The 27,543-nt window shown below is 32.3% G+C and overlaps 3 protein-coding genes and 1 long non-coding RNA gene across 7 annotated transcripts in view; all 4 read right to left on the minus strand.

Moving 5' to 3' along the window:
* The window catches only part of LOC149482319 (uncharacterized), a 37,580-nt gene extending 32,213 nt beyond the window's left edge, over window positions 1-5,367 (minus strand). For both annotated transcript variants that reach the window (XM_089704545.1, XM_089704544.1), the window contains exon 1: window positions 5,082-5,367. In XM_089704545.1, coding sequence (XP_089560671.1) covers window positions 5,082-5,119 — 38 coding nt within the window. In that variant the 5' untranslated portion in view covers window positions 5,120-5,367. The remainder of the gene's footprint in view (window positions 1-5,081) is intronic.
* On the minus strand, window positions 3,229-4,214 carry LOC149482321 (uncharacterized). Its single transcript, XR_016316694.1, has 2 exons — window positions 3,685-4,214; window positions 3,229-3,615 (listed from the first exon to the last, which is right to left on the minus strand). It is a non-coding gene; the product is annotated as an uncharacterized LOC149482321 (long non-coding RNA).
* Window positions 5,368-5,783: 416 nt separating the features above from the next.
* LOC149482322 (sodium- and chloride-dependent glycine transporter 1-like) lies at window positions 5,784-18,748 on the minus strand. Of its 2 annotated transcripts, XM_089703757.1 has the most exons (13): window positions 18,174-18,748; window positions 17,652-17,817; window positions 15,719-16,006; window positions 15,260-15,413; window positions 14,895-15,027; window positions 14,411-14,545; window positions 14,230-14,333; window positions 13,869-14,106; window positions 13,547-13,675; window positions 12,899-13,108; window positions 12,481-12,654; window positions 11,753-11,929; window positions 11,369-11,503 (listed from the first exon to the last, which is right to left on the minus strand). In XM_089703757.1, the coding sequence occupies exons 1-12, from the start codon at window positions 18,252-18,254 to the stop codon at window positions 11,789-11,791; spliced, it is 1,953 nt and encodes a 650-aa protein (XP_089559883.1). In that variant the 5' UTR covers window positions 18,255-18,748; the 3' UTR covers window positions 11,369-11,503; window positions 11,753-11,788. The 2 variants fall into 2 exon arrangements, with proteins under 2 accessions (XP_089559882.1, XP_089559883.1); XM_089703756.1 differs by lacking the exons at window positions 12,481-12,654; window positions 12,899-13,108; window positions 13,547-13,675; ... (6 more) ...; window positions 17,652-17,817; window positions 18,174-18,748 and having other exon boundaries at window positions 5,784-11,503; window positions 11,753-11,892.
* Window positions 18,749-21,496: 2,748 nt separating this feature from the next.
* Taldo (transaldolase) lies at window positions 21,497-27,410 on the minus strand. Of its 2 annotated transcripts, XM_089703798.1 has the most exons (8): window positions 27,265-27,410; window positions 26,857-26,969; window positions 26,401-26,524; window positions 25,433-25,540; window positions 24,954-25,085; window positions 24,700-24,825; window positions 22,416-22,641; window positions 21,497-21,970 (listed from the first exon to the last, which is right to left on the minus strand). In XM_089703798.1, exons 2-8 carry the CDS (start codon window positions 26,951-26,953, stop codon window positions 21,782-21,784), a joined length of 1,002 nt encoding a protein of 333 aa, XP_089559924.1. In that variant the 5' UTR covers window positions 26,954-26,969; window positions 27,265-27,410; the 3' UTR covers window positions 21,497-21,781. The 2 variants fall into 2 exon arrangements, with proteins under 2 accessions (XP_089559924.1, XP_089559925.1); XM_089703799.1 differs by lacking the exon at window positions 27,265-27,410 and having other exon boundaries at window positions 26,857-27,103.
* Between the last annotated feature and the right edge of the window lie 133 nt (window positions 27,411-27,543).

A 27,543-nucleotide genomic window follows, 5' to 3' on the forward strand; every position in this document is an offset into this window, starting at 1 on the left:
GCATAATATAATGTACTTTTTGTGTAAGTACCTATCATAGTTACTTTTTTTTCATTTTCATGTTTATATTTAAATTCTAATTTTATTTCCAAAATTTTATTTACTAAATATTTCGCTTTTTTACCGTTTGGTTGCCTGGCAGAGATCACTGCTTAGTGATAAGGCCGCCGATTGTACTACATCTTTCTTGTACCATATTTTCTTTTTATTGTTTCCTATTTTTAAGTGTATGTATTACAATAAAGTGTAATAAATAAAATAAATTTATCAATACGTACCTAGCAATAGCAATTATTAAGAGTTCATGACATTATAATTTATGATAAATGTTGAGGTAAGTACTTATTTTGCGAAAAAAATAAACCTAAGTAGGTATACATACCTAATAATATATTATATTCAATTTAGAAAGAAGAGGTTGTACCTGTTTCCCCCTTTTTTATTTAATGTCCAATTATTTAAAAATAAAAATAACACAACGCAGACGTAAAAGGAGTACGGTTATTAGAAATCATAAATTAATAAACAATACTACAATAACCTCCTCCTTTTTTTTTGAAGTCGGTTATAAAAAATAGATTGCAAATGCAAAATATATTAATGAGTAACGGTAACGATCAATAATATGTCAACCAGTCTTAAATGCTCTTTTAAATTCAAGGAATTTAAGATTTACAGCTCGATATCACATAAAGAATTAAGAAGTAAAAAAGAATCATCAAAATCACTTCACCCAGTCGGAACTCGGAACTCCAGTCGTCAGAACTTTCTGAAGTAAAAAAAACCCAAGAAAAAAAAAATACAGTCGAATTGAAAACTCCTTTTTTGAAGTTAAACACAAATGAAAAACTACGCGGTATGATTTAAATATTACAGAAATTCATGAATTATTCGCGAATGGGAAAAACCCGGGGCGTTTAGTTAGAAATGCCATAAAATAAGCGGCGGTCAAACCGGGCGCGCCGCCTCGCCGTCAATTAACCGCGTCCGACCTCTGAGCCGGGCTCTCCGCGAGCCTGCGATGCTATTCATAGATACGAGTTCACGTGATCACGTCCCTTAGCCACCTGGATGATTTGATCCCCACAGGCTTATGAAAGATTCTTTGAACTGATCGATATTCGATATTCATTCAAGAAAATATCTCAAAATTGGGTAGGCACATTAGAAAATTGCAAGGAGGTTTTGAATATTTAATTATACATTCCGTAGAAATTTTACAGGAGAGAGAACAGTAAAACAAATTTATATTCTCAACAACGAAGACGCTACCTGCATTATACGAGAACATAATACATATATGCTATTAGGCTCGCATACTGAAAGGCAAAAAGAGATTGTTTTGTTTCTCTATATTTTCTAAAGATGGTTTATATCGCCAAGGTTTACAAGTACCTACCGTAGCTCGTAAATAAAGAATTATTGCTGATTGGTCTGTCCTTTATAGGAATGCAATGGGAATGATAGAGGTGGAACGATACTACGTCACACGCTTCTTTACGTAATCGTGGGTTCACATCTCCGAACACCTGAGCAATGCCTTTGTGTTTGCGTTCAAATTTTTCGTCTTTGCTAAAATCTGTAATATTAAGCCAAAAACCAGTAATTGTTTACTATGATTGAATGACGAAATGGAAAAGAAACGTATGATAAGATTACTGTAATTATGTAAACATCATACTAATGTGACTTCAACTTAATGTTAGGGCGTTTGTCCACTACAAGGAATTTTACGGTCCGGCATTCCGATTTTTTACGGTCCGGTATGGCACGCCATTAATCTAGGTATATACTAGCTTGTGCACTATACGTAATTTTACTGTCCGACATTTTACTTTTCCCTATTCCGGATGGTTTTTTGTGTCTACGAGTCGCTGTAGGTATAATTGTTTTCGAATGCCCACTTGCTTGGATTTTACTGTTTTTACAAGCAAGCTCTTGTTTTACTTTCTTTTAGTTGGCAATGAGATTTGAGAAGTCGGTATTGTTATTTTATATACATTGACCAAGCATTGACCTATAATTATTATCTAAGTGTTGGTAAGTTAAAGTTCAAGTGGGAATAGCTTAATTAGCTCCTCGTCACCGATTAAAATAAATAAGTGAAACACGCATTTTAAATCTCTTACGGAACTTTACTTTTTATTATAACGAAGTAATATAATATTTCACCTTCTATATTTTTTACTCGTTTCTTGTAAAATACAAAAACAATCATTTATGATAGCATTATACCGCCAAACTTCCTTGAACTGTACCGCACTGATCCGAGTAAAGACGGACAGGTGCACAAGCAATTCATCGGTTTTTTCATGCCACACCGGACCGTAAAAAATCGGAATGCCGGACAGTAAAATTCCTTGTAGTGCACAAGCGCCCTTACGGTTATGACTGAAGAAAAACATTGGGTGTGTCGACGTTGCTGTCATTATTATTAAAGAACACAAAACGAATGTTAAATTTTGATTATTTAGGTAGTTACTTTGAAAAATCAGAAAAGAATAGACAATAAAAAATGTGTGCGTGTACTAGTGTACACACGTAAGAAGTGAAACTTCTTTATGACCTTATTTTTCAAAAAATAATTTACTATAAATACAACTTTACAGAAAAACGTCGAATCACGCGTGGTAGGGATAAGAAAAAGATGGCGCGTAACGGAAAAATGTCACGCGTATCGAAAAAATCTTACACTAATTTTTTTTCCAACCCCGATTAAGAAGTTTCACTTCAATTAACTACATCTGAATTAAATTAATTATATTACAATTTATAACTATGATTGAATTTAGTTTCTTCAAAACAATTAAGACTACATCATAAATAATAAAAAATCAACTGTTTATTTTTCGATCAGCGTTAAGTTGAGCAGTAAAATTGATTTTCTACAATTTTTGAAAGTTAATCACTATGAATCGGTATCAGAATAACGGCGCTGAATTAACAGAGGTCTCATAGTAGAGCAATATATTAACTGTACCTGCTGCTTCGACTTAATAGTTAATTAATTATACCTACTATCATTATTGATTTTAAGAGCTATTTTTATTGACTGACTGACTTTCCAAATCTTTTGATGTAATATTACCTAATAATTAATAATTATTAACACTAACGTAATAAAGGAAGGCATTGCTTCATAAAGTCGTCCTTCCATATGTGAAATCAAATTACGTCCGTTATTTAGTTAACCGGTAAAAGTTCACAGCTTCCTTTAAAACTAAGACGTACCATTGCAGATTTAATTTTGTAAATCCTTATTAATTATACTAAATTATCAGAAATTACATAATTATAGGTACTGCTCAAGAAAGTAATAAGTTACGTACTTGAATTGTCTTTTGTTATGAGACGTCCTTAAGAAGTCGTTAACCTTCCTAGGATACATACCTAAGAATTCAATCCTACAATGGCTAGGTAATCCACTTACTTAAGGTCAAATACGTTAGGTAAGTAAAAGTTAGGTGGACTCTATAAATTATTCTTATAGGAAATGGAGTGTGAACAATGAACAAAAGCACATATATTATTTAACTATGTAGGTACTAGCTGCACTAGCAGACGTTATTCTGCCCTACTTCCCCTTTTTCGTGTTTTCTCTCCATAAGGACCTTTCTTGTGCCTTAACAAAAAAGAGAAAAAATAGCCAAATTGGTTGAGCCGTTCTTGAATTTGCTTGGCAACAGATTTGGTTTCATTTTTATTATATCTAGATAAGATTGTCTTAAACTCAAACGTCTTTATTGGAAAAGGTAAATTCCTCGCATTACGCGGAACCTATATAATTGATTCACTTTTTTTAGCGTAAATGAAACTAAACAAGATTTTTATAGCCGAGAGACGGGTGAAAGATGAAACCAATATGAAAGCTGGTAATATCTGAACAAGCACGACATACAGTGTTAAGAAGGCCGAAAGAAATCGTTTGAAAAAGCTGATGATGCCATGAATGGATGGAAAGTGAGCTGCCGAGCAAGATGTGGAAGTTTCTGTTCACACGGCCATGTATACCGATAAGAGAAATGAAATTAAAAATAAATGCTCCTTATACTCCGATTAAAGCGAATTATTGACTTTAAATATCCCATTGCTAAATAAACTTATTTTGGTTGTTAACTTACCCGTAAAATTGGAAACAGTTGGTCAATGATCTTTACATACCAGCGCACTCAGGCAAAATATTTCACAGCAAACATCAATTTAATTTGCTAAGTAGTAGCATGGGTAATATTGGCAGAAATCACTGCATAGTGATAAGGCCGCCCTTTGTGCTTTGTTATGTTTGTTTATTGTAAATTGTTATTTTATGTACCTGGTTTATTTCACAATAAAGTGTTAAATAAATAATAATTAATAAATTAAAAGATGCACTTGGGGAGTTGGGTTTAAGTTCACCTTTTGTCAATGCACATTTAAAAAATTACTATGAAAAAGTAGTGACATTTTACGCTTATTGTGGTACACTAAATATTTATGTAAAAAATGTATTTATACTTCATAAAATATATGAATATAACTAAGTATATCGTATTTCTGAAATTAGGGTTTTAGGTTTATTTTTTTTATCCAGGAACATCAATCTGACTACCCTCTTTTACAAATATTTATTTTATTTTGCCACTAGTTTTATATAGTTAATGGTTATCATGTTCAATACCTTCATATTTTTTAAAACAATTTAATCTTATACCACAGACTAATAATAATATACTACGTATACAACTTATACCTACTTACTTAGTATCGCAATCCTCACAAAAATATTCATAAGACCTCCCACTTTATACTTAGTACAAAGTAAGTGAAAATTAAGTAAATTCTACTGAAAATAAAATAACCTTAGATTGGAATATCATGGATTTGCTTGACTGAAATAGATAGAATGACAATATCAGCTTATTATCATATGATAACATCTAAATCTCAAGTGAAACTTAACGCGGTCGGAACAAAACTAGCCATTATTACCTAACACCGTTAAAACAATGCTAAGTTCACACCTTTATTCACCTATTTGTAATAAGTGAAATTCATTTTACATAATCTCGTAATTTACTTAATTAATAAAGAAAAAAACACACCTTAAGCTTGTTTGAGATGTTTCCAGCGTTCCCTGCATCAACAGTGTGAATTAACAAAACTAAACATTATGGTGATCAGCATGCCATTTCACTGATATTGTCGTATTTCTTTCACTCTTTCACTATTTGAAAAATGTAAGAATGTTTCACGTGTTGACGTTACGGATTGGAGAACAAAGTCACGGTTGGTTTATAGCGACAATGAGCCGGCTGGTGATGGATCAACGAGCGAGCACTACCCGCGAAGCGTGCGCTCCGCACACCGAAACGACACGAATGGTAAAATACAGGCAATGGAAGAAAGTTCGAACTTCGACGTCACATTCCACCGTAAAGCCTTCGCTTTACTGATTTAATTTGAAGCTAATATATCATGTCGAACATGTAGATAACTGTTGTTACATTTTATGTCAATATCACGTCCTTGATTTGGCTCTTGTTTTTGATATAAAAGTATACAGAGGTATAAAATATTTGACAAAAAAAATTGCATCACAGGTATTTCAAAGAATTCTCAGATCTAATTTTTTGACCATAAAATGAGAAAAACAATTTTGGTATTTAAATAGGTATGTTATGGCAAAAATGAAAAAAGCATGCCTAGTGCATACATAATTGCACCGCCCAGCTAAATTTCAAAATTTCCATCAGCCCTTTTTTAAATGGTATTTATGAAAAAAAATGATTATTAAAACAACGAAAAAATTTAAACATATTTTATTAATAGCACAACAACACTAGAACTAAATGCATAATTATCACATCATTTCTAAATAAGTACATATGTATTCCTATGCTTTCCCATCCTTTTTGTCAAATAATGGTATCAAAGATATGCTGGCCTCCTCTTTCTAAAATATCACCCAAAAATACAGCCTTCTCTATCATTCAGAACTTCATACTTCGGCTTGATTTATGTCTATATGTACAGTAAACATCTATATAACATCGATTAATTCAATAATTTTCTAAAATACATCAAGTTTAACAACAATTCTAATATTAGGCATATAAATTGATGCTGGATAATGTACGTATATATCATGAAACATCGCAATGTATCGGTATACGAAACCTCATGAACGTTTTAAAAGAAGCCACGTATTAAAAAAATTAAAATTTAAAATACAATATTTTGTAACCCTGACGAGAGTTTTTAATTACCTATTTAAAATCGGTGGGATTACAGATTGGAATTTCTTATTATTATCTTCTTCATTTTCAACATGTGGAATTGTTTAACACACCTATCGCAACAATCTCAAAAACTGTTGGCAAGTGTTTTTTTTTTGTTGAAACGTACAGACATTTAAAATATTTATTTTTGTTTAAAACATAACATACATCACTAAGTACCTATTTTTAATAACAAATGTTTTGTTTGTAAAAGGTATAAAAACATAACGGGATTAAACATTTCATTTATCAAAATAAATTTATCTAAAATTATAAATAAACAATCGCTTTAAGTATCTAATGATTCCTTACAACGTACAGTCTAAAATGTTATAACATCTAAACGACAAGTCTAAAATTCTAAAGTGACTTTAAAAATAGAAGTGGTTAAGGTACCTGTGTAGGTACCTATATGCAATTGTTTTAATTGAAATTATTTTATTAGGTAACTATACATTTACAATAATATTTCGAGACAGTTTCATTAAGGTTTCATGTCATTATGAAGCTAATTTTTAATTAAAAATGAAACTTATTGATATATAACACACATTTAAAACAGTTTGAAAAGTTTTCACGATAGCAATATAAGGTATTAATTTCACAATATATGTAATTAAATATTATATTATGCAGTGCTCAAAGATTTAAGCTCCGCTATTAAAATGAAAATACGTATATTACTAAAGTATTAGTAGATAAACTGCAAAAAAAACGTATTTTTTTTCTACGTCTAATGGCCCTAAGTACCCATTTAGTAAATTTACGAAGTTCTACATTGAAAATTTCCTATGTTTTATTCTAGATACTAAATATAACAAGACTGTCTCTACGTTGTACTCCATCGTAAATTGATTAAATTTTCATTTTGAATTTCTTCTGAATATGAATAAACTACGACAAATAATAACTTCTATAAAAAAGACAAATTATATAGTTTTATTAAATAGTAATTATTATAAACTTGTGTTTACAATAAACAAATAAAAATACTATGTATCCGTGAATAAATAACAATTCTGTAAAGGATTTAAAATTTTCAACATTTCCTTTAAATTAGGTTTCAAATAAATAGGAACTTGAAATTATATAAAATGTTAAATATAAAAATATTATTGATTTAATAAATAATTAATTATATAAATCTCTAAGTAATTAAGTAGTAGCATATAAATTAGGAATTTATGTTGATTATTATTGTACATTGTCGACTTTCATTCTTTTAATTAATAACATAAACTGCATAAACGGTATCTATCTTTAAAAAAATCACAACATATTATGACCGAAATCAAGTCTTCAACTTTGACTCTTGAAGACCTCGTAAGTAGTTGAAAAAGAAAGGAGCTTCCTCACAAATTTGTTTTTTTTTTAATATATGTTTATAATTTCTTAGTCGGTGAAGCGGGGCATCTAAAATCTAAACGTTATAATATTCTTTTCATTAACATAATTAAATAGTAATAATTTACTGAAAAATAATGTAGAGATAAACCTTAAGTCGTAGTTTGAATACCATGGTCAGTCTAAATTTATTGCAAGTGTCCATTGAGTTTAGCGATTAATTTTCAGTACTTTGTTTTTTTTTCATTGTGCATATAAAAGTAAAAGTAGTGTAAGTGAAGACATTTACCTATAGAAGTACATAAGTAAATTTACACAAAATATCGGTAAATGGATATAAAAATTAATTAAACTCAATAATATAATTTATGCATAACTAGTTACCAACTATTGAACAATAAGTAAAAGTCTAATTGAATAAATAAATGTTTGAGTTTGTCTGCAAAATGTGTTTAAGTTAAATTAGTATTGAAATAAGTAGATAAAAACTTCTTGTCACGCATTTTTAATTTAACAATATCAAATAAGCCAAAAAAATAGTAGTTACCAGAAAAAATCTTGAAACTAGGAGAGCGCTTGATTTGATATTTTGATTTATACTTGGGTCTTTATTACCAATAGATATTTTTATAAATTTAAATTTACGCTTATGAAGGTAACCCGATGCAAATAAACTAATACCGTGTTTAAATTATGGATCTAAAATTACGTACAGCCGCAAGACAACACACAACAAATCTCGAATCAGTGTAGAATACATCAATATGAGCAGGATTAGACGGATTACGAAAACTATACTAAACGGACGAACTCTAAAGTATATTATCAGCTTAAAGCTACTACTTTACCTAAAAACAAACAAGCGAAAGATCCTACGTTATTTTCCATTACATATCTACATTTCATGTGGAACTATTGGATATGTTATTATTGGTACCTAGATTAGGTTATGTGTGGTAATGTTTTAATTTTGTACATGAATTGATTTAAAATTATTACATACGCAGAACATTCAGCAAACAAATTCATTCCATATAAATCATATATACGAAATTATGAATTAGGTAGATAATATTATATATTTTTACTACTTGTAAATTGAATAAAAATCTAAATTAATCAGAAAGTTAATAAAAATTGTCAAAAATGTATTAATATTTAATTTTATATTTATATTAAGGTACATTAAAAGGTCAAAGAAGTAAAATACGCTAATGATAAGATAATAAACGTAAAGTATTTTTTTAAACCTTTATAATAAAATTTTCCAAAAAAGATTATTTTCAAATTGCTATTATCTGTAACTACCCTGCGTTCTTAATATTCTCTCATCATGATTTTTTTAATGTAATCATTATTATTATTATTTGACTCAATTAAATATATTTTAATAAAATTGATTATAGGACCAGGAATAAAATATTTTAAAACAATTTCTGAAATTGACGCTGTATGAGACGAAATTAATTAATTGTCTCTAAAGTTATCAAAAATTGAAAAATAGCAATACCCAATACCCATAATATTGTCTATGAAAAATATTATTTTAGCACCCCTATCTTCAAGATGGCCATGCAAATTACTTTTCAAGTATTTATAGCACAGTTACACCGGCAAATTTTTTTTTTAATAATAATCTTAAATTTATTTTTTTACACTCAATTCCTTTATGAATAACCTAAGTGAGCAAATAATACTGTATAATTTTGATATTAAGAAAAAATAAATTTGTTTAATCTCCCGTGTCACCGAGAAAATCAATTTTACGAGAACCACGAACTTTTTATGTCGATTGTACCTATGTATCCCGAAATATTTTTACCTATTTAGATGTTTTATACCTACGTTATTTAAAATTTCAATTTATTGATATGAACTATTTATTTTTTGAGACTTGATTTGGATGTAGTTGGTTTAAGTTTTGAATCGATTGCCTTTGAATCAATCCCTGACGTTGAAGCCGCAGGTTTACTAATAGCTGTTGGGGTTGTTCTCACTGTGGAAATAACCTGAGTCACAGACTTATCAGTTTGTGCTTTGGAAATGCCTGCAGTGTTCGACGTAGGCGTACCTCCAATTTTTGTTTTTGAAGTTGCAACGATGTATAATGGCGTACTTACTGGAATATTACTACTCGATGTAGATGCAACAGAAGATTGTTTCAAATTCAAGCTTTGATTTTCCATGCTTGAATTGGATTTTGTTTTATTGCTTGTTATTGTTTTACTGAGTGAAGTGGGTATTTTACTGGCCGATGTCGGTGGGGGAGATTTAGTAGCATTATCGATCTTAGATACGGAACTAGTTTTTGCTAATTTAGAAGAGCTAAATGGTTGTGTAGAAGTACTGGCAGTTAAAGTTGTTATTGGTGTTTTTGTTACAAGATCTTTAGTTTCATCCTTAGCATCTTTAGAAGTAGAAATTAATGTTACAGTTGACATTGCTTTTGATGACCCTGGTCCAGGCCCTTTAGCATCGCTAGAGGGTTTTGATAATGAGGAAATATTGGACGAAGATTCTTTATTTGAACTAATTGCACCAGTGTTAATAGATTTAACCGTTGTCACTGACTTAGAAACCGGTGCTGCTGTGGAAATAGTAGCAATCTTTTCCGTTCCAGATGCACATGCCATTGGACTAGTTTTTACGATTTTCGTTTGAACTGTTGAAAGCGTAGTTCTTTTTAAAGTTTGGATTGAACCATTAGTTTTTGAAGGGTTCGTATTCGGTGTATCTTTCGTTTTTATCGGTTTTTCTTCCGACCTTTCAGTATTTATTTTTTTATTTTCCGATTGTGACATATTTGAGCAATTTGTTTCTTCAACGGCTGCGTGTTTCTGACGCTGTAATTTTTTTAAGCTACTTGTACTTTCTAGTTTTGTATCTGTCGATTTTTTATTGTCGTTCATTATTTTTGAATTTATTTTAAACTCATCTTTAGTTTTTTGCGAGTCTGTTTTCGTTATGCTTGCAGTATCATCACCAGATTTATTTTTCATCTGATTACTTTGTTCTCTAGGAATACCTGTGTAGAAATATGTAGGTAAAGGCGTTGATACTGCACTGGCAAGCGTTTTGGACAAGTTCTTAATATCTTTTTCTAATATCTTGTCATCAAACTTGTTTGTTGGTGATTTTTCAATGACTTTTTTAGTTTCATTTGTCATTTGTCCAGATAGACTTGAATTTACTTTAGATGTTGGTTCATTTGTAGATATAACCGTTTTAAAATTACTACTTTTGATAAAATCAGCTTTAGTTGAAGCATTACTTAAAACGGGTGTTACATCAGCTCTAATTAAATTACTTTCGGCAGTTGATAATATTGGAGTAGCGGATACCTGAGTGGAGTCCATTGTTTTAGGTTGACTATCTGCATGAATCTTTGCAGTTGTGAAAATTAAAGCATTTGTATTGACACTGTTAGATGGTTTATCATTCATTTCAATAAGTAAGGAGTTTCTTGTTGTACTACAAGATGAAGTCATGCTTGTGCTTCCAAAAACATGAGTTGTCGAACTACAAACTATAACGGAATCTAAAATTTTACTACGCTCATTGAAAACACTTGTTGATATATTTTGCACTGTCGTAACAGACTTGCATAACTTCCCGCTCTCAATGTCTTTGTCTTTATTTTTAAGAATATATTCTTCTTCTTCATTTATTGAATCAGTCTTTGTTTTCGACAGTGAATATTTGGCACCTTGTTTGGCAATTTCAGGTTTATCTTTGTACGTCTGTAGTAATGGAACGAGAGCAGTATCGTCAGACTCTGACTGACTGAAGTTCTGAACTTTCTTCTTAATTGAATTTCTCTTCTTTGCACTTATATCAGACTTTCTGATATCATTTTCCACTCCGCTGTTTATAGACATTGTGTCCCCAGTATCTTTAGATGTCTGCAATAAGAAATTCTAAATATAGGCATGTATAACAAACAAAGTTAAATTAAACAGACGTCTTAAGGCAGATCAAACGAATTTCAAATTTCATTTAGCGTGAAATGAATCTAATTTTTAAATATTAAAGCGCAATCCTTCACAGCACGTCACACACATCCTATCCCATATTCAATTTTCTTTACAGACAAGTACGGCACCTGTATTCTATTTCACACCTTAAGACCTATATAATAAGGTCGATTATACCTTTCGCATAACAGCGAGCGGAAAAGCCTGTGGGGGTCAAGCGCCTCGTTCGCGCAGCACGTGGCGGCCGTGCAGCAGCAGCACGGGGGGGGACAGTTCGGTCTCACCGGGGAGTACCGCGGTACTGCGCTGTGCTGGACCCCATTCGTCCGTCGGTTGCGAGAGGAAACGCGCTTTCTGCGAATTTATTTGACCTCAAATAGCCATATAGAACAATGAAGTAGGTCAGTAAATATATCGTCACGTATTCGTTACGAGATAACTATCCTACTACTATTATAAAGGCGAAAGTTTGTAAGTATGGATGTATGGATGTATGGATGTTTGTTACTCTTTCACGTAAAAACTACTGAATGGATTTGAATGAAACTTTACCACAATATAGCTTATACATCAGAATAACACATAGGATAGGTTTTATCCCGGAAATCCCACGGGAACGGGAACTATGCGGGTTTTCCTTTGAAAACGCGGGCGAAGCCGCCTGCGGAAATCTAGTTTATTATAAAAAAATGTTATAAAAGTTTGGTTATAAAGGTAAAAAATATTCTTCTGCTTCTAAACACAGATTTTTCTAACAAATTATATCGTAAGGCTGATAGATTAAACGTGTTAAACAATTATAATTTTAAAAAAGGTTACTTGAACCTCAAAAACAACACACTAACAACAACAGACACGCTAGCAAACTAAGAACATCCGTCGCTTACGACCAACAAAATACATACCTGCATAATAGTAAGATCGTCAGGGCCAGTGCAAATCTTGTCAATCGCCATCAAAACCACAACAAGTATGGGCAACATCCCGATGATCCAACCGACCGCATCCGCCCACATCGGATATACATAATGCCCATATGTTGCGGGCTTATATTCAATCCAGTTAAATGCCAGTATGAACTGGAATTAAATGGGAAAATTAGAAAACATAAATTGTATACGCATAAGCACATCTTTTTTAAAATACTTTCTTTATAGTATTTTTGATCTAAAACTTTTGCAATACATATTATTCAAAAGGAAATGTATAAAATATAATAAAAAATAAAAATACGTAACACCTCTTATCTGTATAACCTAAAAGTATTAAAATACAATTAAAATAGCCTTTTGCTATAAATACGTAAGAATATTTTTTACTCACAATTAAAGCGGCTGGCGTAATACCTCTCCACATGGTACTCCAGAAGCATAGCCAAGTCTTGGATTGACGGCCAATCATCCGCTCAATGTCATGGCAGAATTTCTCAGCCCCATAGATCCACGCAATCAGAATACACTCGCCAATAGCAATTATCAACACAGACCAATTAGCCGCATATTTGTCCATTAATTGCAACCAATACATTCCGCTCTGAAAATTTCCAATTTATAATTTTGAATAAAACCGATTACGATAATCGAAAAATGTCATAAAATCCAAGTCGGGAAAAATGTCCTGAAAAAGTATAAATTATGTTGGTGTCTTTTTTATAGGAAACATATATTAACGTAGTTTTTAATGTTTAATGCGGGGTACATGAAGAAGAAGAAATTGCTCTAACCACCGGACGGCAAGGACTGCATAAATACCTACCATTTGTTTAACTAAATAGAGCAATACGAACTTTACCTGTAGAAAATATAAATATATTTGTTACAGCAAATATGTAATAAAATTTATCTAACAGAGTGGGGTGAAAAAGTATATGGCTCGAGACCATCATGAACTGCTATCACCGGCGATGGATGCAAACAGAAGGTTTTGCCAGTACAAAATAAGCTACATTATAGTATGCATAGAGCTACTTACGTTAGTGGTGAATATAAGACCGCCGAGATAGCCAAAAACTGCTACAGTTAATACAACCCACACTTTCCTCTCCCTAAAGTTTGGGAACCTATCTAGTATAGCGGTTGTCACTGTCTCCATCAACGCAAACTGAAAATAAAGCACTTGTTTTACGAAACTCTGGTCAGGTATTCGAAATATATTTAAATTTAGAAAATGAGCTTAGCATATTAAATCTGATGGAATTAGATAAGATCTAGGCTTAGAAAAAAAACTATACCTACAATAATAATAAAAAAACTCATCAATGAAAATCAGGCAATAAAATTGAAATATAAAATACCTGAGAATCAAGTCCAAGAGTCAACAGCATAAAAAAGAAGAGAATGGACCAAAGCGGTGAGAGCGGTAGGCGGGTGACCACTTCGGGGTACACGATGAAGGCTAACCCCGCGCCCTGGTCGACCACCCGGTCTACGCTCACATGCAGTTCGTGTGCAAGGAACCCGATCACAGAAAATATTACCAAACCCGCAAAAAAAGAGGTCGCTATATTCGACACAGCGACAATAAGAGAATCTCTGTAAAGGAATGTCAAATGCATCAAAACCTCGTTAACACGAAACAAAAGCGTCTATATTTTTAGAAAGTCTCTTGCATTATCAAGCATCTTATAAGCGAATACGTTCACCAGGTATACTTACAGGTAGCAGTTATTTGAAAATTTATTGTAAGATGACAGCGTAATCAAGCCACCCCAAGCCGGACTTAAAGCAAAGAATATTTGAACTGCTGCGTCACCCCATACCTAAAACAGTACATATAATACACATTGGCTTCATAATTTCCTCTATGCTAAATGTTAAAACTGTCGATTATTCTAACCTGGGCATTAGCCAGTTGACTAAAATCAGGGGTGAGATAAAACAGAATCCCTGTTGAAGCTCCCGGTAGAGTGACGCCACGGAAGAACAAAATAACCAGAACCACGTACGGAAACAGCGCTGTGAAGTAAACCACCTAGAAAGATGTTGATAATTTGTTTATTTTACAATGTACCTAAAGGTTGAGAAGGAAATAATTTAGTCAAGGTTTTGGAAGTGTTGGAAAAAGTTATTTTTTACATGTTAAAAGCGATTATAGCTAACAAGTGTTATGTACTTCAAAGTTCCCCTTACGACCACTTTTACGTGGTACCTCAAGAAAATCCCTTTTTGATAATCACGGATGTTTTACCAAATTTCGTTCAAAACCCTTTCAGTTTTTTATGTAATTGACAAACTAACATCTATCATCAATCTTTCGCATCCGATTACACATAGTGTTATGAAATGTATTGCTTCTAATTAATACAATGAAAAAATGTGACCTTTCCCGATGACTGCACTCCTTTGCACAAACAAAGGAAGACAATAACCCATGCTGCAAACAAGCACGCAGCTAAGCTCCAGCGTATACCACCTATCTGTTGGATCCCTGAAGATAGTCCAAGTACGTGATTCCTAAAATATAAAGCAAGTATTAATCATAAAAATCGATATATTTTACCGTTTAAGAATTTATTTTTGTACCCTCCAAATGGAAAATTACGAACACTACAAAAATTAACTCATTGACGTATTAAATTGAAATTAAAATAAAAACAGCCTAAAATTAAATACCATTTGTAAGTTACTACAAAAGAGCATTAATACTTTAAAACGTTGACGGTTTGAAGAACAAAAAAGCTCTTACGAGAAGTACTCTTCAGCGGGTGGTCGCCTCAACGTGACGTTAACCAGAGCGGATAAGTTATGTAATACAGCCTGGGTTTGGTTGAAACATTGCCGTAAGTAATAAGTTCCATTTTTCGCTTCACATTCATCAGCTGCTTCGTACGAGTAGCAAACTAAAAGTAATTAAATACGTTTAATGAATGAGTTACACACAGTAGCATTGTGCGCTGTGTTATTTATATTTTTTAACATTGAAATTCAATTCATTTGATATAATGTTATTAATGGAAAATGTTTCTTGCTTTCCCCACAAAAGACTAAGTCATATTTATGTTAACTGAATATTTATTATAGTAACATTATTTTTTGTCAACAACTCCGGAATTTTTTAAAGAACACAAGTTTTAAAAGATTTAAGGATATCTTATTCTTATGGATATGTTTTATAGTAAGATGTATATCAATTGAAACTACTCACATTCAGTACTCCAATCGGCGTCACAATTCTGCCACGGCAGCTGATAAAAGATGCTTACAAAGGAGACGTATATATAATAGAAAGTCCAGGCTATGATGATATTGTAGTACAACATGACTATGGACGAAACTATAACCATTCCGTAGCCAAGACCACGGAACAATGGACAAAATCTATTATACACTGCGACAGGACCCAGCGCTGCATACTGGCCGAAAGATAACTCCATGAACATGAGCGGCAAACCAGCAATTATAAGCATCACCGTGAAGGGGATGAGAAATGCACCTTAAACAAAAAATAAATAAAGTAATGTTTTCCCCTTAATATTTAAGAGTTAACGCGATGGTAGTCATACCAGGTAATAAATATTAATCTCTAAGACTCTACGTCATCTATACATACATATAATAAATCTGTAGAAGGGTCAATTCTGTACATTGAAAACATTGAAAAAATAAATAGCAGGGGGTGTTACTGGATCGATACCAAACCCAAATATGTGATTAAAAAAATTTTTGTCTGTCTGTCTGTCTGTCTGTCTGTCTGTATGTGAAGACATCACGTGAAAACTAACGGTTTGATTTCGATGAAACTTGGTATAATTATACCTTATTATCCTGGGCGTAAAATAGGATACTTTTTATCCTGGAAAAATACGTAGAAAAAATCTTAATCTTAATTTTTCAGTTTTATCCATAGACGTTGTTCTGTACAACCGCGAACACACGTTGCGTATTATTATAGGCCTAGCCGTATTTGGGTCCAATAGATATTTATAAGATGTCATTGTCAGAGTTACTCAGAATGGAGAAATAAACCATCCACGCGAAGACCGACATCCGCGCGGACGGAGTCGCGGGCGGAAGCTAGTACATAAATAATATTCATAAATAAATCTCTACATATTATACAGAGTGCTAATTTGTTCCAGTTAAAAATTGAAACAAAGTATAAGTAGGTACAATAATATTGAGATGTTTCTTACATCACTATTCTTCACTATTATGTATTATATATTAATAAACATTAATTTTATCGCTGGAAATAATTAGAACCGTGGAGATAAACGTTGCCTCGTTAGAGCCTATTAGGTAACCGTCACACGTGAGTATAATTTTTCACATCAATTAAGGTAGATGTTGTAGAGATAATAATTAAGACTTACGTGGTTACCACGGAATAATTTATAATATTTTATACTTTTATGTAGGTACGGCTAAAATTTCGGATGGAAGGCTTTTCATGTGTAGTAATCTAAGTGCCATTAATTTTCAAATCTATTAAAGTTAATAATTTTATTTCTTTGTATGTGTTTCTGTATTCCCATAGAATTAGATGAATAATGGAATATGTACCTACATTTGTTTAAAATTAATAATAAATATTATCTAATTACGTATAAGTGAATAAAAATAGCAATAAATAAACAATTTTCGTAAAGCACCGTGGATATTAGAAATTAATAGAGATGAGGCCGTTTAAAAATGAGTACGTTAAATACCTACCCTTACATACAAAGCGGTTAAATCTCACATGTTTATGAAAAGAATTTTCATACGAATGAAACACAAACCGACGATTAAGTAAAGTGCTTTGCACTACGACAGAATCTTGTTTTTTGTTGAAAATATTTTCTTAAACACGGCATTTCACTTTTGAATAGGTACAATAAAGAAAGTGAACAAAGAGTTTTTCATGTTCGGTAAAATCGTAGATTACTTAGTACATTATTGTATTCGTAATCACTAATTAAAATGTTGTCTAACTCTATATATAAAAAGGAATAAGAAATTAAGAGCATTGTTTTAAATAAATTGTATAATGTAAATATTTATTTATATATTTTAACTTTTTAAATCCGGAAAAAATTAAATAAATATAAAAGAAAACAGCTTTTAAATGTAGATCGTAAATAGAAATAATATCTTACCTCCTCCGTTATTATAGCAGAGATATGGGAACCTCCATACATTTCCTAATCCCACGCTATATCCCAATAATGATAGAAGGAAATCAAATCGACCCGTCCAATTGCCTCGCTCAGGTTCCGTCTCTTCTTGGTTTTGCTCTTCTTTTTTTAACATCACTTCACTGCACTGTTGAATTTTAATTTCAAATTGAATTAATTAGGTCGCCTTTGGGAATTCTTTAAAAAATCGATATTTGATATATCGAGATAGATAGGTACTCGATTTTAAATGTATTAAAGAAATAGCCTAATAGGTGAGCGTTTTAAAAACATTACAAGTTCAAAATATTAAAATAAATGGATATAATATAATCAGCAATGATAAAAATATTTATTTCTCAAATATTGTTGCGCTTGTTGATTTTTGAGACAAATTTTTAAAACTGTATGGAAAAGATTGGGATTTATATTTTTTTTATTCAATCATTGAACCTACCTCAACGTTTACCCAAAGTACCTACACAAATTACATAACATACTCACGTCGGAGTGCGTATTATCCATTTCTGATTTATTTTTTGTCAATGTAGAGATAGATGTTTTAGAACGTTTCCTTGATTCCATGATGTTATTATTCCAATATAATTTTCAAATTATTATACATGTTTTGCATGTTATCGGAAAACACTTGAGCGCTGAACACACCGAAACCGCCGATCGCCTCGCGAGTCGCACCACATAACACTGCTGTATGGGATCAGGTAAAAACGAGCGTGAATGGGATAAATGATATCATGATCGTGTGAACGATTATTATGATCGAATGTTTTAATATAATAGGAACTAAAAGCTCTCGTATTAAACGTACATTAAATTAAAAAATACGAAACGCAGGAACGCGCAGATGTCAAGTTTCGCATCGACCGAACTCTGAATGAACATCTAGGTCAATATCAAGCCTCCTCCTCTGCCGCGCACCCTCCAGCTGCCCTGTCATGGACCGTCACTCCGGCCTTCCAGACAAAAATCATATGGAAATGCTCTCGTGAGGCTCGCATTCAGATTCAATCTTGATTTTGATTTTTCACTTGAGTAATTTGTTCTTTTATGTGCACTACAATAATGTAGGTACATACTTAAATAATTAATCAATTTTCATGAAAGTAAACATCTTGAAATTTTACTTTATTGTAGCAATTAATTATAATGTTATTGTGATTACCTACTTGGCGCTTAATTAATATTATAGTTAGTTAGGTACCTATATTATAAACTATATTTCCTCCTTTTAAAAACTCACTTCTGATAATACACCAAACTCAAATACTTTTTACCGATAAGAGATAATATTATATAGGTAACTAGTTACTTATTCAAACTTAAAAATCAATAATCATTGAAGCCGTTTTGAATAAAAAAACTCCAATCTAAGATCTCAAGGTTATTTCCCGCATAAATTAGATTTGCAAATTGCAAGATCCATATCTAGGGGCGCGGGCAAAGTGGGTGATGTTAGTATGGTAGGTCGCTGAAGTGGAGTATTGATTGCAGCGACGTGCGCGGCTCCTTGCTTCATAGATCGTACACATCTGACCCGTGAACCTTATTGTTACATCTACTGACCTCATGACACGCCATGCCACATGTTCACATTACTGTGTAATATAATTTATTATTTGATTATTATAAAAATTTGGTCAAGTGTATTTTAATAACTTAGTAATGGGCTACAAAAATAAAATAAATACTATAGCTTCAGAATGCCTTTAAGTTGAATATTGAAAGTTCCTTTTTAGTATGAAAATGTTACAGATTTAAGATTTGCCTATAGAAGATATTGTTTATTCATCCGAGTGGTGCTTTCCCGTTGGTACCTACCAGTTAAAGTGTGTCCAAGACATGAAGGCGGTTTAGTTTATTGTTAAACAATAATTTTTTTAATTGAAAACAAAAACTAACATTAGAGTGAAATACCCGCGACTGGCACACAGAAAGTACCTATAGAGCAAAGGAAAAGGGGAATGATAAGACTTCTATTGGGACAATCTAACTTTAACGTACCTAATACTGAAACTCAAATCATGAGATTTGAAAAATAAAACAATTTATTAAGAATTTTTTAAATTTTAGGTACTGCTATATTTCTACAGACAGTTGATCATAAAATCTCGTTTAAAATAGTTCTATAATACATATATTATAGTAAAACTCAAGATTATTAAATGCTCACTTTGTTTTCTTTAATCGAGATCGGTTATTTCTGTAGTGACACGTAATTCCGACATGCGCTCTATCGTATGTGTTATCGAGGCCATTATTTATTTCAAATTTTAAATTATTAATGCTTAGTTATTTTATAATAGTAATAGGTATTTAAGTTTGTTTAACTGTACGTTACTCAAATCAACAGTGAGTAAAAAGTACTAATTTAGGCCTCTTGTACACACACGGTTTATATTAAGGAAGCATAATATATGTAGACTTGCCCGGCACGGCGCGCGCCGAACCGTGGTGCTGCCGCGAGATTTTCACGGCGAAAAAACCGTGTCTGTACAAGAGACCTTAGACTTAGTAAATGTTAAAGGACATAATTATAATCTCGAATGTTAAAAAGTACTAATTTAGGCCTCTTGTACACACACGGTTTTAAATTAAGGAAGCGTATTATGTAGACTTGCCCGGCACGGCGCGCGCCGAACCGTGGTGCTGCCGCGAGATTTTCACGGCGAAAAACCGTGTCTGTACAAGAGGCCTTAGACTTAATAAATGTTAAAGGACATAATTATAATCTCGAATGTTTAATGAAATTAATAATCCCATCATTAATTGCAAAATATAGAACCCTTAGTAAAAGTTGTAGAGGAAAAACAATTATTATTTATACATTCCTATATATTCCTACAGTACTACTCCAATACAAAATATTAATATGTAGGTAGGTATTAAACCTACCTAAAGTTTCTACAAATAAACAACGAATCATCAAGTCGGCAGTCCTGAATTTATATTATACGGTCTACACCTACAGAATTCATTATGAATTTATCGGCTTGTTACAATTGTTCTTACCTAATGATATTTAAAAAGTAATAGAAACGTTAAGATGGGAGGTCTACGTCCAACAGTGGACTTATCCGGGCTGAATGGATGGATGGATGGATGGACGTTACCCATTATGTGAAGACGCGAAAAGACCCTAGGATCTCTTACCCCAGTCGGCGATATTGAAAGTAAATAGTTGAAATTTTTTAAATAGAATGCAGTGCTGTGATTGGTCAAAAAGTGACATTTGGCTTACATTTATGCGTAGCAGAGAGTTACCAACTATCTCTTTCGTTCTTACTGTTACAATAATATGATGAGATTACTAAGAATTGCTTATGTGTGCAGTCGCTTGCGAACAGCACAAATTTTCTGTTTCGTTTTGTGAGCATATGTGTATCAATTACTTTTAAAAAAACATTATTGTTACCACTTTATCTCGCCACAATATTCGATTGATACAGACTGTTAGTATTTTCTCTTGTTTGATTTTACGCACGTATTTTACATTAAAAATTTTAAAGACTTTTATCGGGTACACCAGAAGCTCATACAAAAATTAAATGTACAGAGAAATACTCATTATAACAACAGCGAAGAAAGAGGTAGGCATAGCAATTTTTTGTATAATTTTTAATACATGGAACACTGGACCGCGCATAACCACACTCGCTTCAATTCTAAACTTTGTACGAAAATATAATTTAAAATCCTATTTATAGTCTTTTATTTCTAAATATAAAATAGTGCGTAATATTACGTACATATTACCACGTTCTACATTTATTCTACGTACGAAGGGAAAATTAAAAAAAAATACAATCTATAAGTACATGTTTTAATAACATCACCAAAATATTGTGCTCTAATATATACAAATAAAAAAACAGGAATGAATAAAATTTTGGACCCTCTTATTAGTTTAGCTTATTCTCATTTGCACCTTATCCTAAAAAAATATAGTAAACGAAGTATATTTATACAAGTATATAAATACAACATTACAAAAATGCACCTTTAAAAATATCAACAATAATAATCACTGGATTATTGACACATTTGCAACAGTATCATAAATCAAAACATAAACATCTTTTGCTTTCACTCAGTTACTTCTTGCTAGCAAGCATTCCCTTGATAAGAGTTTCAAGTTTCCTCGTGTCCGCAGCAAATTTCCTGATGCCGTCAGAAAGCTTATCAGTAGCCATCTGATCTTCATTGAGGTGCCAACGGAATTGGGCCTCAGACAGGGAAATCTTCTCCAAATCACTTTGTGCGGCGACTTTTGCGTCCAGTACCTAAATTACGACAAAAATAAAATAATTAGAATTAGAATTTCGGTTCAAACATTTTTAAAAGTATCAATATTTAAACAATTTGGATACTTATAATATTGTTTTCATTCTTCATTCTTCTAATATTTTTTTTAAACATAAGTTGAAAAGATAGATTTTTCTTGAATAAATTTAATTTGTTTATCACTTTTGATCAGAGAAGCGCGTCTCAAACAAGAACAATGTTAAATTAATAATAGTTTATAATAAAAACTCATAATACTAAACTTTTATTTTCAATTTCTTACGCATATAACCATTAGTTATGTATTATTTCCAAATATTTTTTTAAATAAATTTGTTATTATAGCAAGGCGGAAGAGGTTTTTAATTTCGCCACACAGCATTTCTACTCTTTACTTTTAAATAAAATTCTGGTCATTATCGTTTATATTAGAAAAAAAAATACCTTTTTGATGGGCTGTTCGCTGTTAGCCAATTCCTGCAAGAGTTTAGGGCTGATCGTCAAAAGGTCACAACCGGCCAACTCGCGTATTTCACCCGTGTTACGGAAAGACGCGCCCATCACTTGAGTCTTGTATCCAAACTTCTTGTAATAATTGAACACGCGAGTGACTGAAAGTACACCGGGATCTTCTGTCGCCTCATACGTCTTCTTAGTGTGTTCCACATACCTAGAAAATATGGAATTTATATTATTCATGTTTGTTGTGTTCACATAGCATAATTTTCTTGAATTTCGTTATACATATATAAACTTGATCCTTACTACATACTAACTAAATTTTCTTTGGAGAGAATTATTTTCAAAATCACAAATTTTAATTGTATGAGTTCCATTTCTCTTATGCTATAGCCGAATTACGATATTCCCCACTAACGATAGACCGCTAAATCGCAAGTCTGCTCGAGACGCATAAACTAACTGATTAAAAAGTCGAAAGCCATGATTTTCAGAGTAAGCTGTCAGTGATAATAGTCAGAAGATCATTATTATTATTTAAATGGCAAATTAATATTTACGTGGCAAATTAGCCCGTATTGCCTTAGCCTAACTTAGACGCTTAGAGGCGGCTGCCTAAGTATTTCCATTTATATAGAAAGCACGCACACAGAAAACGCATCTACGCGCACGTAAATGACGCGTCTACGTGCAAAGAAGCGTATTTCCAAACTATACATAGCCAGAACGCAACCATAGGAAACTGCTCGTGTATACTTTGTAATGCTGTTTTTAAGTTTGTTATTACAATATGTATATACACGAATTTTGCGTACTAATCGTGTGTACTTTGTAACGCGGATGCTTGCTTCTTCGTTCCAAACTATACAAGATCAGTAGGTACGCAAAATATAACTAAATATACCTACTACACCACTTACGCTTGAGCGAAATAATAAATATATAGGCAATCAAAGACTTGTACAGCTATATCTATCTACTTTTATTCTTCTTGATTGATTCAGTAAAATATGGAATAAAAATATTATTAGGTAAGCTTAGAAAAATAAATAGGTAACAGATAATATAAGGGTTACCTATGGGTTAGGTTAGGTTTGTGTTTTTTTTAACTACACAAAAATAGGAGCCCCGCGAAGCGGGGCTCCGTCGCCTCGCAACCGTCTTCTTCTGGACTTATTAGATTCTTACATTTTAGCACTATTGTCAATTGTAAGTCGTGCAGTACCTATGGCGATCCTCACACTGCCCTGCATCACGCTGAATGTTGCATGTCGAAACACCTACGCGCGTTCCTGCGGGAGTGCAGATCTGCATCATCGTGCGGGTTTTTTGCGCACTCACGCGCGTAGGTGCGTTTGTAGATTCACGCACGGCGGCTCTCATTTATTCGCCGTTCTCTGTGGTGGTCGTACAATACTGAGCATCACGACGCGCGGCACTGCGGGATTCGGTGTGCCATACCTTGCGTCTCGCCCCGCACCTACGCGCGGGGATGCATGTTTCTCCGCGTGTATGCGCGTGATCCGCATGTACGCGCGTGGTTGCATTTTCAGTGTGTTGGACTGTGCGTGTTTTCTATACAAACGGAGATACTTACAAGTAACGTTAAACACGCAGTCACGCAACATGCAGCGTGGTGCGCGGCAGTGTGATAATCGCCTATAGTCGAGAACGAAGACACAACCATCCTCGATACAAAAAAGATCAGTACGCAACATTACATACAAAATACACATGCATTTTAATAATAGATTTCAAAACATCAATACAATAAGATAAACGCGAGCAATGGAAAGACGCCGCGCTTACTCGGAAACATACACGATTAGTCCGCATGCGTACTGGCACTGTATATTTTGGAGCGCTATTCTTACTTACTTGACTACAAAGTATACGCGAGTATTTGCGTACTGCTGTTGTATAGATTGGAAGAACTTTGTAAAAAAGTTATTTCCAAACTATACGTGATTAGTTTCACACTGTTGCGTACTGGCCTTGCATAGTTTGGAAAGACGCTGCAAAGAAACATGCAAACTCGCGCGTGTCCCGCAGTGCCGTGCGTGATTTAGAAGGAGTAGCGAATAACATTGAATGATACGAATGAAAGAAATCAGAGCCGCCCTGAATCCTAAAACGCAACTACACGCGTGACTACACACTATGACGCAGGCCTGCACGCTTAGCTGCGTCGACACGCAACATGCAGCGAAACGCATGCCAATCGCCTTAAAATATCAATCATAATTATCTTTATATTCATAAAACTTACCAATCCAGAATTCTTCCCACAAATGGAGAAATAAGTGTAACATTAGCTTCAGCACAAGCAATGGCTTGGTAGATAGAGAACAGCAGTGTCAGATTGCAGTGAATTCCGTGTTTCTTTTCCAACTCCCTAGAAAGATTTAACAGACATTTATTTTTTATAATCTCTCAAATATATTTATAAAACAAACATTACTAAGTATACACAGATAAAATTAAAAGTATACTTAGGATAACAAATAAAAGAATAATACATACTTTGCAGCTTGAATTCCCTCCCAAGTAGATGCTAACTTGATAAGAATTCTTTCCTTCTTAATGCCATGCTCCGCAAACATTGCAATCAATTTAATAGCTTTAGCCATACTAGCATCCTTATCAAAAGATAATCTGAAATCATAAACAGAAAATATAATATTTAGTAGCAGTTGAAATACTGAAATTTTAAGTACCCTCTGAAAATCATTTTGAGAGCATAAAATAACTAAGTATTAGAATAACTGTTTTTTTTTATTATGTTTTGATAGATAAGATAGATTTTATGATAATAAAGCAAAGCTAACATTCTGATCTAAAGATTTTACTGATAAAGATAATAATTATTATGTTCTATTAAATACTGATAACTATACAAAACTTTGATTTTTATTTCCCAAAATATATTTTTTAGTATAAAAAATAAGTCATAATAATATAATGGAAAAGTTATGAATTCGACAATTTATATACATATTTACCTAGCGTCAACTTCAACTGAAACCCTTCCAGGAATAATCTTAAGTATTTCACATCCAAATAGCACACTGAGCATATCCAATGTCTCTACCAATTGTTCTTCAATAGATCTGAAATAAACAGTAGATGAGATTTACACATTCTAAAATGTTAGAAAGTGACCACTCTATTCAACTATTTTTTGCAAGATTTTTAAAATATTTAAAGGTTATTATTAGCATAAAAAATTCCAGTAATCTTATAATGATAGAATTAAATCTAACAGTTCTAATGTGTAACAAACTCAACTTTCTAAAACTATTAGTAAAATGCATTGAGTAAGGTCTAGGTTGTTCATATATAATATACATATTTAGCAATTTAAATAAAACAAGTTAATAATAGGTAGACAAATCTGTTCAAGGTTAACAATATGTATTGTGAATATTTTATCTTCAAACAAAGATTTTAATGAACTCAAAGTACCTACATGCTACAGGAATAATTATAATAGTAGTGTGAATATTTTCCATGGTATGAATCATTAGATTTCTGTATCATGGATGTTTCCTTAAAGGTTATAATTGTTAAGGAAATATAATAAATCCATCCCATAATTGAATCTACTTACACTAACATTAAATGTAATAAATTAACCTTCAACAAACCTTCATCTATGCAAAAGGATATTGAGTAATTTACAAAATTTTCAGTCATTATTATCATATGTTTATTTTAATAGCAAAACATTAAATGAATAAGGAAGTATATTGTTCTGTATATCATTCAATGGAACTAATATTCTAGAAGTGCAGCTAGTACAAAATATATTTTTTTGATAACGGGTTTAGTTGTAACTACTGTTTACTAAGTTGCTCCCAAACAATTGATATTTCTTTATATTTGTCATGTAACTTTCCAAGATCATTTAAAAACATAGATTACAATGTAAAATAACATATTATTGACTCTCGCTTTACTCATTACTCACCCTCCACAATCCTTGCCATATTTAATTGCTTTATCTAACAGATGCTGGTATTGTTCCATTCCAGCGGCAGACAAAATTAAGCTTGGATTTGTTGTAGCATCTGTCGGTTTATATGCTTTCATGGCTAAAATAAATTTAAAAAATTATAGTTTTATTATAATTATAATTATTGTGAAAATAAGTTGAATAAAACCTAAAAAATAAGTAAATAAGTGTAATTGTTTATGTTCATTATGTTTTAATAGATTAGATATAAATCTGTATATTATATTCCTGAAAAACACTAAGAATCTTCTATAACACCTCTATGCAAAGGTCAAAGTTTATCAATGACAAGTTACTAACCACATGATTTGGCAAATTAAGTAGATTCTTAAGTATACCCAGACTCAAAACAAGCTTTTACATAGTCAATGTAAATATTTATAAAAAAAATAGCTGGGATTAAATTCTAACCTTCAAAATCCCCGGTGTCCGCCACCACCGTCGAATGTTGTTTTAATTGTTCCAAGGCACTCATTTTCGTTCGCTTTGCTTGAGGTTCGCCACTCATACTGATGATTGTGAAGCTAGAATAGTAATTTTCAGGTTGGAAAAATAATTAGAGCGCGAAAGGCAAAGATAAAATATTCGATCAGTTGCTGCTTGAAGGTGACCCTGACAGTATTCACAAATCACAGTAGTGAAAACTTCAATTATGTGAACATTGAACGAAATGCAGTCGTCATCCAACCAATAAGCAGGCAAAACGACTGATAAGTGATAACCTTTTAAATTCAACATTCAAATTTTAATTTTTAACAAGAAAATGTGTTTATGTTTAAGAACAATAGTAGGTACCTATAATTTAAAATAATATATTACCTTTGAAAAATGTAAATAGATTATATTTAGAAGACTATTATAAGGCGATAGCGCGGAATCTTGCAATGTTATATTTTATTTCAAAATATAACAAAATACAATGAGAATTGAGAATGCTGAATGAGTATGACCAAGGGCAAGTATGACCGTGAGTGATGTCAAGATGACGTATGGAATTTGACTTAAACATTAGTGTTGCCAAAGCTAAAATTCATGAACATTTCACGTTTCACTTTTACCGTGGTTTCATAAAACCACACAACATTTTTTTAACACAAT

This window comes from Colias philodice, chromosome 15, assembly GCF_061535455.1.
Source record: "Colias philodice isolate Cphi_HAF_F1 chromosome 15, ilColPhil1 Martin Lab GWU primary, whole genome shotgun sequence".
NCBI classification, from domain to species: domain Eukaryota; kingdom Metazoa; phylum Arthropoda; class Insecta; order Lepidoptera; family Pieridae; genus Colias; species Colias philodice.